The sequence below is a fragment of the Martes martes genome, assembly GCF_963455335.1.
Source record: "Martes martes genome assembly, chromosome: 1".
Lineage (NCBI taxonomy): Eukaryota > Metazoa > Chordata > Mammalia > Carnivora > Mustelidae > Martes > Martes martes.
The window spans coordinates 80,486,904-80,503,664 of NC_137888.1; the positions used below are offsets into that span (position 1 = coordinate 80,486,904).

Here is a 16,761-nt window from a genome sequence, read left to right on the forward strand (position 1 = left end):
CCAGTAAGAGCCTAAGGAATACTTTTTGACTTAACTGAAATGAAACAAATGAAACAAAAAAATGAAACAAATAAATAGATACACTAAAACATCAACACTTTCAACAACATTATACACATTTGAAATAGGAACAGTGGGGTTTGGCGTATTTAATTTTGCTTTCAAATATTTTTCAGGAATGTCTCTGCTCCCAGTTTGAAAGAGATGCTTGCAAACTTCCATTACTTTGTGGCAGATAAATGCCCAAAGGCATTTTTAAACAACTTTTATCTTTTATTTGCATCCAAGATTCTTGGTGCAGAGGCCCCTCTAGCAGTCCAGTGAAGCCTAAACTCCTCAGAAAAAGAGCTTTTAAGTACATAACATGAAGTACACAGAATTCCAATTAAATTAAAATTGAAATACAGTTCAAAATACCTAAAATCTAAATTGTAGCTTAGTAAAACATGCATTTCCTTACTAATACATTAAATAACAAGCTCTAAAGGTAGGTCAAATCCCGCAGTTTCCAAGGATGATGAGTGTAAATGGTGACTGCAAATAATTTTTTGAGCTCTCTGAAACAACTGTGATGTGACATTGAAATGCCTGTAATTCCTACTGGAGGCAAAGTCACAGGTGATGTGAGTGCTTCCGTGGTTTGCTGCCTACATTCATAATTGCCGGAGATGCTCAGTTTCAATAAGAAATTAGTGAAAAAGAGAAAAGTCTTGTTTCCATTCCACTTTCATGAACCTCCAAATTCCATGCCCCTGAGATCAAGATTCTAGATTCTTCTGATTTGGAACTCTGAGTTTTTTATTTCCAGCTGTTTGGATGTCTTGGGTCTTTGACACAGTGAAAGCAGAGTAACTTCTAGATAAGCAGTAACTAGACCTGGAGGAGCATTTCTCAATTCCACTCCCTCCCCCCTTCCCCTGCCGCCTGCAGAATACCTAAATTTGTGTAGCCCTATCCACATAACATTCTGTCCCATCTCCATTTCCCGGCTCCTGGGAATCCCAGAAGAACCATGCAAAATTCCTCAGATTCGCATGACTTCTCAAACTGCCTTTGGCGACACAGTGCCGCCTTCTCTTTTGTCTCCCTTATAACTATCTTTATCCCCCCACTTTCCAGTTTTCTAATGATTCTCACAAAATGACTCACGATTTGCATATAATAGATTCAGGATGGTTGCCATGTCTAAGCATCATGTCTAAGCCTAATGTCTAAGCACAAAGAGGTTCAAAAGGTCGGGGAAGCAGTCTTGCCAGTCCCAGAGGTGGCCTCCTACCGGCTTCAGTACCAGAACCAGAACCCCACCAGAGTCCATGTTTGAAACACCAGTTCTCGGAAATAAGGGCAGAAAGCAACTGGCATTTATTGAACACTGAAACATGCTGGGACTGGCGCTGCATCCATATTTTCTCACTTAATCATCAAAAATAAAAAAGTAGTAGGCTATTAATATCTGCACACATGACTGAGGAAAGAAGCTTAAAAGGGCTAAGTAACCTGCGCAAGTTCACCGGCAGCTAGCACGGTCCTCGGCACCTGTGCGTTGGGGCCACCAGCCTGACTCCCACCCCCAGGGCTGCTGAGATGACTGCTGCGGGCTCACTGCAGTCCCCTGAGGGTTGAACAGGAAAGGGTGTTCCTCCGTCCTCCAGGGACTGGGTTTCTCTGCAGCCATCAGCACTGCGGGCCACTCCTGCCCTTCTGAAACTGTCCCCACCTTTGCCTTCCACACCCACACTTTGCCTTTTTCGATCTCCGCCACTCCTCCGTCTCCTTTGTCAACACACTTTCTCTCTGCCACCTAGCATGATGGAGCTTCTCAGGGCTGGGCCTTGGCCATCTTCTCTGACCACCCTTTCCCTGGGCAGCTGGCCCCAGCCTTTGGCACCTATTAACTTCCATACCCAGAACACCTTCTCCCTATTCTGAGCTCCGGGCAACTAGCTTGGATAGCTCATGCCTATCTCTTTTCCCAAATGCCCAAAGGTGATTCAAAACCCTCTATTTCTTGAATGAACCCCACTTCAGTGAAAAGCACCCCTCTTTACCTAGCCGCCTGAGTCAGAAATCTGAGAATGGCCCATTACTTCTCTTTCTCTTTCACCCTCATAGTCAATCAAACCCCAGGTCCTCTAGATTTCGCCTAAGAATATCTGGAATCTTCCCCATTCTCCTATCTCTGCCGGATCAGAATTCAAGGTACAGTCATTTCTCATCAGGATTCACAAAGTAGCCTTCTAACTCCTCCTTTTGTCTTCCTTTCAATCCTTTCCTCTGTTTAAGTTTTTCAGCGGTTTTCCATAACTCCTTCGTACTCAGATCAAAATCGGTAACATAATCTAACCCGTCAGAACCTGTTTGATCTTCCTCCCGTGACACCCAGCGGCCACCCGGAGTCACTCTGCACTAACCCTTCTACTGGCCTGTACTTCTTTTAGTTCTTCAGTGACCTGTGCTTCTTCCAGCCTCTGAGCATTTGCGCGTGTTCACTCTGCTTAGAAGGCTAATCCCTATTCTTTTCATTAAGTTATTTTCTAGTCCTCCTTTGGATCTCAGGTTAAATGCTGCTTCCCTAGAAAACTTTTCTTAACCGTCCAGATCAGGTCAGCTTCTCCAACATCCCAATTGTATACTGAGGGCATAGTGTTCTTTTATTTATCAAATAATTAACTCTTTAGTATCTGTTTCCCCTTCTATTACGTAAGCTCCATGAGAAAAGCTACTATCTGATCCTCAGCCCATATGGTTGACTCTTGGTATACCACTGTTGAACCAATTAATTACTTATAGGGGTCTCTTTCTGCCATACTTCTCTAGACCTTTCTAGAATCTACAGGTCAGCACATGATTTTGTATATTCAGTGAAAATATGAATCGAGTTGGAATTTACAACTGACAAATGACCTAACCCCTTAAATCAAAGAATCTGATAGAATCCCATTCTACTTTGTTGCTACTTAAATGAAAGTAAGAATGAAACAAAGTTTCATTGTGCTGCTTGTCAGTGTCTGTTTTCAAAATGCATGGCTACGTCGTTTTTTTGTGCCTGGTGGTTTCCAAATGAGTCATTATTTGTTTCTCAACAGAGATGAATGGTGCCCTCCTAAGTGTTATTACCATTTGTAGTCACCTTCATGGCTGTCAAAATTTGTGTTCTTATGCAACTATCAAAACCGGCTGACTGACAGATGAACATGCCTTTGGCTCTGGATTTTTCAAAGAAGGTTCAATGTACATTTCTTTAAATTAAAAAAAAAAAAAAACCCATACCCCAGATTTGACTAGTAACTTCCTGGTGGGGCACCGCAGATCAGCACAATGTGATTTAGAGGGATTAGTAAAACCGGTCCAACAGATGAGACAGCAGGTGACAAAATGACCTGAGCACACGAAAACAAGTCAAACTGAACTCACATACTTTTAAGTCATGCCTCTTGTCCCAGGCAATATGCTGCTTTCTTGGTCAAATGCAAGGTACATATGTCAGCGAGCTGCTCCTCTTTTCTGAGCAGCTTACAACTGGGAATAATGTCTAAGACACACCTGTTCAGGAGAAAGCAATTTAAGATAAGACATTTGTGCTGCCGGTTTCTGCTTTTAGCATCTGTGATTTGTAAAGGAGCTACAAGCCTCACAGTGGCTTGTGAGACTGGGCCTGATGCTTGATTTCAGTTCTTACCATTATTGCCTTAAAATTTAAAAAAAAGCCTGATGGATGCGTCACACAGTGACATGAGGAATTCTGACTGCCTCTGTCACAGAACTAACTGTTGGCCTAAAATGAGTTCTGCCTTGTATTCACAGAGGGGATGAACCTGCCCACAGGGGATTGTTGAGGGGGGGAGGGGGGCAGGGAGAGACAACCTTGGTGTTCTCAGGAAGCTGTATCTCTTTTCCAGATAACTCTTTACTGAAGCTTTGATTTAAGATTTAGGGTTTCCAGAATTTGACTGACAAAGCTAAGTGTCCTGTGCCCCCATACTGATGTCATTCATTTCTAATATTAGCAGCAGAGCAGGCCAGGTTCGCCCGGGAAAGAGGAGCTTTTATTTTGAGTTGAACAGGAGCAGATACTAAAAATGAACACAGTGAGACTTCCTTCTGGCATATCTGACACAGATAAAATAGGTAAACCGGTGCAATGAGACTATTTTGACTCAAAAGGGAGAGGGATTCAATCTAATTAGGAATTTGGTGTACTTACAGAATTTTTATGTAGCCTCGATTGTGTGAATGCTGAGGAATTAAGCAACAAAATGAAATTCTAGAAAGTTGTTTTGTTGCACACAGTCACACGACATCATGAAGTAGTCATGAAAATTCCATATCTGGGATGGAGAAGGTTCCAAGGCATCTGTTAGAGCCTAGCATGATATGTAAACTTTGCCATTATTTGGTGTTATAACCATGCAAACAAGCTTTTGATGATATAGTTTGTACTCACTAGATCAAATATGTCCAGTATTGGGGCTTCTGTTATCTATCATCTATCTCTCTATCTCTCTATCTACCTATCTATCTATCACCTGTTATCCAGCAAAGCTTAAATGGGTCAGAAGAGCTGGACCATTGCCACATCTCCATTTAGTGTTGTGTAGACATGAACAGAGGCAGAAGGATGCAGAGGCACCATGGGTAATCACAGAAATTGTGTTGGAGTTCTATGAGCTGAGTTGGAGGGAGCTAGTTCCTCCCATCTCCTACATCTGCAGAGTGAGAAGCATCATCACGTATTGAGAGTGTCTTACACGGTAGGAGTCTCACAGAGACTCACCCCTGGACGAAGTAAAGGCAGTGGACCTGACCAGATATGGCTCATGACAGAAAATGCTTCTCGCTTTTAAAACAACCACTTTAAAAACAACCTGTCATTTTAAAAACAAGCACCTGGGTGGCTCAGTAAGTTAAGTGTCTGCATTTGGCTCACGTCATGATCCCAGGGTCCTGGGAGCAAGTCCCCCATTGGTTTTCCTGCTCCGTGGGGTGTCTCCGTCTCCCTCTGCCTGCCACTCCCCCTGCTTGTGTGCTCGATCTCTCTCTCTCTCTCTCTCTCTCTCTGCCAAATAAATGTTTAAAAAGAAAAAATGAACCAACCAACCGAGTTTGGTAACCATTCCCTCTAGAGGGTGAAGATATTTAGAAAGAGTTAAAATAAAAATACCAAGACTCAATGAGGGATCAATCACCTCTGTATAAATATTTGTCTGTCAGGGAAATTTTCACATAGTACAAAATCTTCTAAGGCTTCCATTCCAGAAAAGCAGGCCTGAGTGTTTAAACATTAGGGGCAAGAAAGTGGGCTACGTTTAGTACTTGCTACTTTGCAATTTGTTTTTGCTGACAATTCTCAAGTTTTCAAGTTTGGGCTTCCAAACCCATAGCAGAGGGATCATCATCTTCCTGAGTCACTGTCATAAGGAAAATAGGGCAGGTCTCCCCACCTTGGAGCTAGGACATTGCTTGTTAAGTACTCAGCAACATAACCTTGCCCTATTTCATTTGCTAGGAAAATCTCTCACTCTGCATAGTTTTCTATACTCCCTATTGTTCTCAAAATTGTGGAAAGATTAAAATTACATGAAAATCCTTACTGGGATCTCCCCCCCCCCCCATGACACCTACATAGTGACACAAATACAGTTCTGAGATAGCTCCTTCATATTTTCCCCAAAGACTTCTAGGGGAGGACACACCCCGCTGTATTGTAATGACATGGTTGCTTTTCTGTGCCCTTCAGTAAAGGCAGAGGATAGGGGCACCTGGATGGCTCAGTTAAGGATCTGCCTTTGGCTCAGGTCATGAACCCAGGGTCTTGGGATCAAGCCCCAGATCCGGCTCCCTGCTCAGCAGGGAGGCTGCTTCTCCCTCTCCCTCTGCCTATTGCTCCCCCTGCTTGTACACACTCTCTCTCTCTTTTTCAAAAAAATAAATCCTTAAGAAAAGAAAGAGAGAAAGAAAGAAAGAAAGAAAAGGTAGAGAATAAAAAACTCCTTGGAGGTAGAGAACTATAATGGGTTCCCCTCTGTATTCCCATGACCTGCCCATTGCATGGAACATGATAGCCTCCCAGTAAGTCTTTACTGATGCATCAGTGTTGAATATTTCTACCTGGAAGACTGCTACACACGATGTGATTGACCCTTGAACAACGTGAAGGTCAGGGGCACAACCTATTGTTGGTTGGAAAATTTTCTGATAATATAGTCCACACAAACTTTGTATATTATATGCATTATATACTGCATCCTTACAATAAAGCAAGCTAAAGATTATGTTAGGAAAATCGTAAGAAAGAGAAAATACATTTACAGTATTATATTTATTTAAAAAATCCATATGTAGTAGACCCATGCAGTTCAAATCTGTGTTGTTCAAGGGTCAACTGTACTGATTTTTTTAATTCTATATTTTAATTTTTAAGTATTTTGTATTTATGTATATATTTACTTTTTTTGTTTGTTTTGGTGTAGTCTTTTTTTCTTCTCCCTACTATTTAAGCTTTTGTTCTAGATTCCTGTCCTTTAAAATCAGTAGACTTTAAGACTAAAAGAGAAATCTTCAGATTTTATATCCTGTGGTTTTCTGAGAAACTACTAAAAGCATGCTTTCTCATGCAAATGATTTTCATGGGAGAAGTCCAGTAATTTCTCTCCTCTTTAGTAGTTCAAAATATTTTTCACACATTCCTTTACGCAATAGTTTCCTTCCAGGTGTCCTTAACCCACTTCAAATGGGAAAATGTAGCACTAGGTCTGTGAGAGGGGGAGCAGAGTCAGAAGGTACCCAAAATAATTATGCTTTGCATTTGTCTGCTGTATGATGCCTTAGCATACATCATCATGTTCCAGTCCCACAGACCTGATGCCAGGTAAATGGCCCAGGCATGTGTAATAGCTTATCTTCCTAGTGAAGAAACTGAACCCCAGAGGAAGGAAGTGATTTCTCCAAGCTTCCCTGGCTAATTTCAACAATAGGTCAGAAACCTGCATCTTTCACCTCTTTGCAACGTGATGCACTTTGGACGAGGCTATGAAACTAAATGTGTTGCTTAGGTGGCATTTTATAGACAAGAATAATAAACAGAGGGAAAAACAGATGCAAAAGTGAGAGCGCTGTAGTTACTACCTCTAAAGACAGCAGACTGTGGAAGCATCGGGAGAGCACCTGGAAGAACTGAGTTCTGCAGCAGTTGGAAATGTCTGTGCCGTTTTGCTTGGGGTAGAAGCGGTGCGGGGGGGGGGGGGGGTTGCTGGGAGAGTTCTCATAAGAACATCTGACCAGAGGGTAAAGGATACACTTTGCTACCATGTTTCAATTATTTAAGCTTCACCTCCTCACATTAGACCCCTGTAAAATTCTAGGAGGTGTTCTCTCTGAGACTTTGATCTCTTCCCTGACAGCTGTGAGGCAGATGGCAGGAAGATGGGGTGGGGGTAGGTCTCCACGGGATACCTTACCATGTAGACTAGAGCTGCTCGTTCTCTATTTAAAGAGTGGAAATGTATTTCCTCTTCTTGACAAGCTTTCAGGGGTGAAAAGCAAAGGGATGCATGAGGGGAAAAAAAAACAACTATCATTTCAAAAATCTTGCAGTAATTTTATGTAGCCTTTGATAAAAAAATAATATGATGGTCCCCTACTTCTGATGGTTTGACTTAAGGTCTTTGACTTTGTGATGGTGGGGAAGCCATGTGCATTCAGTAGAATTCAAACTTTGAATTTGAATCTTTTCCCAGGCTAGCAATATATAGTAGGTTACTCTTTCATGATGCTGGGCAGGAGGTCACAGTTCCCAGGCAGCCCTGCGATCAGGAAGGTAAACAGCCAATACACTTAAAACTGCTCTATACCCATTCAACCACTCTTTTTTTTTTTTTCCAGTATAGTAGTCAATAAATTACATGAGGCACTCAACACCTTATTATAAAAAAGGCTTTGTGTTAGATGATTTTGCCCAATTGTAGGGTACGATAAGTGTTCTGAGCACATTTAAGGTAGGCTAGGTTAATATATGATGTTTGGTGGTTAGAGGAATTAAATGCATTTTCACCTTATGGTATTTTCAACTTAGGCTGGGTTTCTTAGGACATAGCCCCATTGCAAGTAAAAGGATATCTATAATATAGTTTAAACAGCCTAAAGGATCATCTTGAATTTTTTCTTATAATAATCCCCAACCATCCGTAATAATACTCTGTTTTAGAAGTCAGTTTATTAGTTACTTGGCCAACAAATATTTATTAAGGATCCCCTGTGTGTCAGGCTCTGGGGATGAATAATAAGTGAATAAGGAATGACTGGCTGATGAATGAGATACAGATTTTTGCCCTCAAGGAATTCGTGTTCTAGAAAGAGAAAGAAAATAAATTTGTAAACAAATTCGTAAAGATCAGTCAGGGCTGAAAAGCTGCATTTTGTGGGGTCTGTTTTCATCTTGTGCTGAACCCGAGCACCCTTTGAGTCTCCCAGCCCCCGAATGGAGATGCAAGACTCGTCCCAAGACCACAGACCCGCACCCGCAGCTCTGCCTCTATCACAACTCTAATCGAGATCAATGTCAAAAGTGAGAAATAGTATTCATAGTTCAGTGTGTTTCACTGAGAAAGTCATGACCATATGTTGCTTTATTTTTATTCCAGGAATCTTGGAAAATCAGGACTCAGAGTTTCTTGCTTGGGTCTTGGTAAGTACCAGGGGTATATCGTGTGTGTGTGTGTGTGTGTGTGTGTGTGTGTGTGTATGTGTGTGTCTTGGGCGGGGGTGATTGGGAAGTGGGAGACTGCGGAGAACACCAGGGGAGTGACTGGGATCACGTTGAGACACAGTCTCAGGTGAGGAGGGGCTTCCTGACCAGCACTGACCCACTTCCTCTGAGCCTTTCCTGCCCAACACAGCCCTCTCCCTCTTTACATCCAAAGAGGCGCTGTGGCCATGATGCCTCATGGGGTCCATCAAGAAGAAATAAATCTGATACTAAAGCACACCTTAGAGGAGGAAATTCATGTGTTTCGTGTGTAGCATGTGTAGCAAATGCGAAGAAAACCTCATTGTATGCATTGTATGCTCACCTCGCCTGTAGCTTCATCTGAATCTTTTTCTATCCTTATTTTCCCTTTGCCTAATTTACTCACTTATTTTTCTATACTGTTGTGTATTTTATGTACTTTTATAATGTACCTTAAGTACTCTCAGGACAAATTACAAATTGTATGTGTGTGTGTGTATGTGTGTGTATATATATGTATACATATATTTACATTTTAATTTTTAAACATTTACATTTAAATATTTACATTTTCTGGGAGGAAATTTTATATATATACACACATATATATATGGGTGTGTGTATATATAAAATTTCTTTAGGAATTTTATAGGAAAATTTTTATATATAAAAATTTATATATACAATTTATATTTATATATAAATATATAAATATAAAATATATATAATATAATATATAATATAATACAATGTATTATATATAAATATATAAATATATAAATGTATATTTATATTTATATATAAAATTTTATAGGAAATTTTGTATATATATGTGTATATATATAAAATTTCCTCCCAGAAAATGTAAATATTTAAAGAAGAGTAAGTCGAGATGGCAGTGGTAACAACATGAGGATAGTCTCAAACAGTAATATCTGAGTGTGAGACTGGGGGAGATATAAGGCTTCCAGATTTCTCCCAGATATGGAAAAATGCAGTGTTGGTGTTTGGGTCCTTCCACACCATGAGGACTATTCCTGTAACCTAAGAGAGTCTAGACCATGATGTTAGCTGAGGCAATGATGAGAAGTGGTCAGATTATGGCTCTGTTTTGGAGGCAGAGGCTGGCAGGTTCTTTGATTCTTTGTGGAATGGAGGACAAAAAAGAAGAGGCAAAGATGACTGGGGGTCGGGGGAGGGGATTGCTTCACCAGCAGAAAGGATGGAATTCCTAGTAAATGGGGTGTGGGAGAATGAAGAAGGAGAGCTTTAGAAAGGGGGAGATGAGGAGATTGATTTTTTGGATGTGTTAAGTTTCAGATACCTGTTAGATATCCAAGACAAAAAAGGTCGAGTAGGTAAATGGATATGTGAATCTTGACTTTAGAAGAGAGATGTGGGCTAAGAGCATGATGACTTGAAAGACCTCAACATGTAGATGCTGTTTAAGCCACAAGACTGGACGAGAACACTATGGGATTGAGTATAGATAAAACATGGGAGCAGAGGGTCTGTGACCTGTGAAGTCTGACATTAAGGAATTGGGAAAATGAGAAACAGTCAATAAAGAAAACTGGAAAGATGCAGCCAGTGTGGCAGGCAGAGAAGCAGGAGAACGTGGAGTCCTGGAATCTTTATAGGAGAAGAAACTTTATAGGAGGATGGAGTGACCAGCCCTATTAAAGGCAGCTCATAGGTCAAGCAAGATGAGGTCAAGAATTGATCATGTAGCAGCAGGGAGGTCACTGATGACTTTGAAAAGATCATTGTTTGGGGGTAGAGAACTCATGCATGATTAGAGCGGGTTCAAGAGAGCAAATGGGTTCCAGAGAATAGCTGATGGTTACTCATCTGACGACCATTTCTGTAAGAGGAAACGTAAGGAGGGATGGCTGGCTAGGTGGACAGAGTCAGAGAGAGTGCTTTTACACATGGAAGACATGACAGCATATCTATATGCTGATGAGGACGTCCTTTTGAGAAGGAAAAAAAAATGATGTAGGAGAAGACAGAAAAATACCTAGAATGATTTCTCAGGACCCAAGAAGACAGTATCATGAAAGCAGGCCGAGTACATGGGCTTTGAGTGTGGTGGGTGGTTGACTGTGGTGGTAACTCATGGAAGTTCTCTTCTATTGCCACTGTATTCTCAGTGGAAATCAGAATCAAGGTCACCAGCTGTTAGTGAGGATGGGAAGGAGATGTTGAAAGTTGGATGAGAGAGAGGACATCCATGAAAGCAGAAGAGTACATAGACCGAGGGATGCATCACAGTGGTCTGACAGCATTATGGGTCTGCTTGAGGTTCATGCTACCAAATTTAAAGTGAGCCCATCTCCGTGGCTGGGTGTTTTTCCTGCAACCACAGGGTGGGGTTTCTCAAGAGCATATGATGAAAAAGAGAAGTCAAGAAGCTGAGAGTTTAGGGAAGAGGGTGATTATAATGGCGGGCCTCAGAGTTTAAACTGAGCAGAGAGGAAGATGAGGACTAGAGCCAGGAAAATGATCCATGAGTGAAATAAGGAGGTGGAGGGATAGTGGGAAATGGGTAGGACTGATGAATCGTGCAAGCAAAGGGACCAAGGATTGTTGGAATAAGAGCGGTAGAAACAGACTGAAGGATAAAAAGTGGTAGTTAGAAAGGGGAATGCTCGAAATTGAGATAATGGGTATTCAATGTTGGGTAGTGATGCGTCTAAGGTGTCTCCATGGGCAGAGGGTGACTGGAGTTGTGCTGAAGACAAGATCAGTTGAGAGGAGGAGGTCAAAAAACTGAGAGATGAAGGTGCATGGAAGGCTTATCTTCGGGATCACTGAAATCACTCAAAAGTGTGACAAAACTAATACTGAAGGGGCTCCTGGGTGGCTCAGTCAGTTAAGCAGCTGATTCTTGATTTCAGCTCAGGTCACGATCTCAGGGTCCTGGGATCGAGTCCACCTCTGGCTCCACACTCAGTGGAAAGTCTGCTTCTCCCTCTGCCTCTGCCCCTCTCCCTGTAAATGTACTCGTGCTCTCTCTCCCTCATATAAATAAATAAATTCTTAAAAAAAAAAAAAAAGAAAAACTAATATTGAAGAGAGTGACAGACAGTAAAGCCAGAGCTGAAATGTGCAAAGCATGAGCAAGAATGGCTGAGGGTGGTTAAGTGACCGTAACATGGGGGCCTGGTGAAGTGGGATTCAGAGCCGTGGGCAGACACTGGGGAAGGGCTGGAAGGAGCATTTCTTGGCTCCTATTGAATGAAAGTGTGGCGACCAGGGAAGGGACAGTAGTAAATGAACCAAAGGTAGTAGTGACAAATTGTGCCGCCTTTCACTGTATTTCAAAGATATTGAAGGCTATCGATGCCTGAGGTTTTCTGACTCTCCTGAATGATGATTTGGGAGGCGAGCGTGGTTGGTCTTTATTCACCATAAATCTAAGAGAATGTGACATTTGCTTATTGATGGCTCTGATCTTGTTACCATTTACTTGAGTTTGAAAGACTCTGGAGGTTCATTATCTGAAAGAGTCTGACCTTAGTTTTTTTGAGAATGTGTTGTATGGTAAACAATTATTCACTATTTATAGTTGAAAGAAATCACCTATAAATATAAATTAAAAAATAGACTAGGGGTCCCTGAATGGTTTTGTTGGTTAAGCATCTGACTCTTGATTTCAGCTCAGGTCGTGATCTCAGCATCGTGAGATGGAGCCCTGACTGGGTTCTGCACTTGGTGCAGAATCTGCTCGAAGGTCTCTCTCCCTCTGCCCCTCCTGCTTGTGCTCTCTCTTTCGCTCTAAAATAAAAAATCTTTAAAAATTTTTTTAAAGAAATAGCATCATCTAAGAAAATATAAATTAAGAAATATAGTGAAAAATCATAGAAATATCTTATAGTATCTATGGCGAAAGAAATTTAGTCAGAAGAACTTAGAAAACTCAAGCAAAAGCCCTTAAAACTATAAAAAATTTAGGTGTCTATGAAGTCCCACAGTAAATGAGTCTCCAAAGGGGGGGCAGCGTTTTAAAAAAAAAAAAAAACCAGTGCGTGCGTGTGTGTGTGTGTGTGTGCGTGCACACGCATGCCTTTTGCTGGTTACAGGGATACCAAGATGAAAGCAGCAAGGATGCTGCTTTCAAACTGTTCCCAGAGTCATAGGAGCTGGGCACGTGGAAACAGACACTACATTTAGCACATACTGTAATGGAGAAGACAAAATGAACCAAGCGTGAGGAGAGTCTCCTGAAGAATTTGGGACAACTTCACAGGGAATGTGCTGCTTGAGTTGAGACTTGAAGTCATCAAATGGAGAGAGAGGGTGAAGGATTCCGGGTAGACGGAGCAACATGAGCCTGGGACACCGCATGGAGCAGTGGGTACTTGGGGAAACTGCAGGGTATATGTAGAGTATCGTGAACGCAAGGTGTCTGAGAACCGCAAGGATATGCACCTGGAAGGAAAGCCAGGCCTGATCATGAGAACCCTTGTTTGCCTTGCTAAGTCATTTAGCGTGTGCCCTCTAGGTCTCCGGTGTTCCTCCAAGTCCTGAGGTCCCCAGGTCCCAAGGAAACACTCAGGGGTGAGGCACAGACAGGGCTGACCCCCCTCGCCCCGCTCTCCTCCTTCTATTGCCACAGCTTCTGTCAGAGGAGCTCCACTTTTTCCAAACATAAATATAAATATAAAAATTTTTAATGTAAATTTTGGTATAAAATTTTGAAAGTAAGTTTATATTTTTAATATTAATCTTTTGTAATAGCATATGTAATAAATGACTTGATCTTTCAGAGCAGTTTTAGGTTCTCTGTGAAATTAAGCAGAAAGGATAGATCGTTCCCTTACCCCACATACCTACAGCTCCCCTGACAACCGACATCCCACACCCGAGCGCCGCATTTGTTACAGTCCTACACTGGTATGTCATTATAACCCAAACTATGGTTTACTCTAGGTATCTGTATGTCACCTGGCGTCGTATGCTCTGTGAGTTTGGTCATGATGTGTAGTCATCATTATAGTATCACACAGATAATCTCCCTTCCCTGAAAATCCTCCGTGCTCTGCTTATTTATCTCTCCCTCCCCCAAACCTTGGCAACCACTGATTCTTTTTCTATCTCCGCAGTGTTGTGAGTTCTAGAATTTCATACTGTATAGACATCCCACAGTATGTAACCTTGTTAGATTGGCTTCTCTTGCTTAGCAATGTGTGTTTACGGTTCCTCTGTATCTTTTCACAGTTTAATAGCTGATTTCTTTTTAGTGCATTCTATTCCATTTTGAAGGGAGGGATAAAAGCGTCTTTCTGCCAGAAAAAAAAAATTTTTTTTAAAAACACCATTCTACCCCATGAAAGCCATTTCAACGCTTGGATCAGGAGCAGGACATCATCAAATGTAGCAGGCTTGTTTCTGACAGTTACATATAGCTAGATTGAGGGAAAGGGTTGAGAATGGAGACATGGAGATGAATTCGGAGTCAGGCGACGAGGAGGTCGTGTAGGAGGCATTAAAGATCTGCAGGAAGGAGGAGATCATTCAGGAGGAAGAACAAATGGGACTTGGCAACCTGGCGATGCAGGATGAGAAGTCTCCCCGAGCAAAGGAGGGGGCCCGGGTTCGTGGATGGGGCGTCACGGTGGAAGAGCTGACATCTCAGAAGGAAGGAATGCAAGAGGAACAGTGAGAGGAAGCACGGCTCAAAGAAGCAGGAGCATTGTGGGGGCAATGACCAGAGAGCCTGTCAACTTCTGGCTTCAGAGATCTAGTGGGCATAGGGAGTGCTGGAGAGAGCACCTGGCTGGAAATACAGGCCCAGGAACTTCTAGCAATGGCAAACCCAGGCTTATCACTGAGGTCACCTACAGATACAGAAGACCGAGCTATTTGGATGGGTTTAGGACACCCTGCCTGGTAGAGCGTACCAGGCTGTATGTTCCCTAAGAGCAGAGACCAAGTTTTTTCCCCCTACACCCCTATTGTACTCTTAGCAGAACACAGTATCCAGCAAATTATAGACATTCTCTACTATTTATTGAATGAGTGACAGGCTAGATGGACCAATGGCTAAGGAATGGCAAAAAGCCCATGGAGTCCTAGTGAAGATCTAGCTGAAGTTAGGATTTATGAGTAGCTGGGGTCCAGCCAGCCCAATTCTTTGTTTTTTTCCAGCAGCATATCAACACAGACACAGGGAAGGCTAAGTGGAGGTGGGAGGTGGGGAGTGGGAAGAGGACACAAAAAGAGGTCCAACATCGCAGATTGTCCCCAGAGTGCGTTAGGGACCAGAGGGTCCACTGCATACACTGTGACATGGAGTCCAGGCTGGCGTGCGGCTCGGAGCCATATCTGCAGGGCTCTCCCTCCTGCAGTTAGGCAGGCCTGTCTGCCCACACTGAGTTACCCCCACAAGGTCTCACATTAGCAGCAAGAGGCCTGCCTGATTCGTGCCATGGGAGGTGACACACGGTGGTGGGCAGGTGCCCCTACAGGTGTTTGAAAGAGGCTGACTTAACACTGCACTGTTCACTCTGGGAGTGTTCTTGCCGCGGTGGGTGGGTGGTCCTCATTCAATCAGTTGAAGGCCGGAATAGTACAAAAAGGCTGACCTTCCCCGACTAAGAGAGAAATCCTTCTCCCTCACTGCTTTGAGCTGGAACATCAGACTTTTTTGACTTTTAGACTTGAAATATCCTTTTTTCCTCTGCTCTTAAGTCTTCTGGCTTTTGCACTTCAACTTAAACCATGGGCTCTTCTGGCTCTCAGGCCTTCTGACTTGGACTGAATCTGTACATCTGTTCTCTTGGTCTCCAGCTTGCGGATGGCAGACCTTGGGACTTCTCAGCCTCCACAATGATGTGAGCCGATTCCTTATAATAAATCCCTTTACATATATATGTACACACATGTATATTTTTACATATATAACAAATCTTTGTATAAATACAGATTTTATATTCTATTTTAAAATATGTATTATAAATAGAAAATATATAAATACTGACATATAAAAAGATATGGAATAAGGAATTATATTTAAATTATATTTAAAAATTATAAGATTCTGTTTGCCCCAAGAACCCACACTTAGGGATAAATGCATTGGGCTAGTTTGGGTTTCCTTTTTTTTTTTTTTTTTTAAAGATTTTATTTATTTATTTGACAGAAAGATACAGTGAGAGAGGGAACACAGGCAGGGGGAGTGGGAGAGGGAGTAGCAGACTCTCCACTGAGCAGGGAGCCCAACATGGGGCTTGATTCCAGAACCCTGGGATCATGACCTGAGCCAAAGACAGACGCTTAACAGCTGAGCCACACAGGTGCACCCATTTTGCTCGTGTTTTAAAGCATCACATAGGGGCGTGTGGCAAGCTGAGCAGCTAGAGATTTGTAGGAAGTGACCCATGATATCTAGGGAGGAGGGAGCCCAGACGAAGGGATGTGTGGTCACGTGCTCATTTTTCAGAAAGATACAGAATACCATCATCCCAAAGGAGGTCTGGGCTCTGCTCTGGCCAGGAAGGGCATTTTATACCATGCTACCGGATGGGATTTGGTCTGGGTTTGAGCAGGGAAAAGAAGGAACACCCCATGCTTCCAGGGCCCTGTTTCCTTAAGCCTTGGGGCTGTGACTCCTGGGCAGGGCAGACTCCCGTCACCCCGTGCTGCCCTCTTGAGGCAACCCCTTCACACCTCACTCTGGAAGGAACAAAGTCCCAGAGTAAAATATTAAACACCTTGGGAACCTACACTGAGTCTCTCAAAAGGTGGTTCTTCTGAGCTCTGGCTGCACATCAGGATTACTCATGCCTTTAAAAAAATGCAGGTAACTGGGGGTGCCTACGTGATTCAGTCGGTTAAGGGTCCGACTCTTGATTTGAACTCAGGTTATGACCTCAGTGTCTGAGATCGAGCCCCACCTTGCGTTGGGCTCTGAGCTAGGCTGGGGAGTCAGCTTGGGGTTCTCTCCCGCTCCCTCTCCCCTCCCACTTTCTCTCTCAAATAAATAATCTCTTTTAAAATATAAAAATGCAGATAAGCTGCTCCCTCCAGAC

General features: G+C 42.6%; 1 protein-coding gene across 1 annotated transcript in view; it reads left to right on the forward strand.

The window, feature by feature from the left end:
* Positions 1–16,761, forward strand: part of KCNAB1 (potassium voltage-gated channel subfamily A regulatory beta subunit 1) — a gene marked incomplete at its 5' end in the record, with an annotated part of 256,557 nt that overhangs the window by 130,369 nt on the left and 109,427 nt on the right. The window contains one exon of the mRNA XM_080806500.1: positions 8,640–8,683. Within this exon, the coding sequence (XP_080662626.1) occupies positions 8,640–8,683 (44 nt within the window). The remainder of the gene's footprint in view (positions 1–8,639; positions 8,684–16,761) is intronic.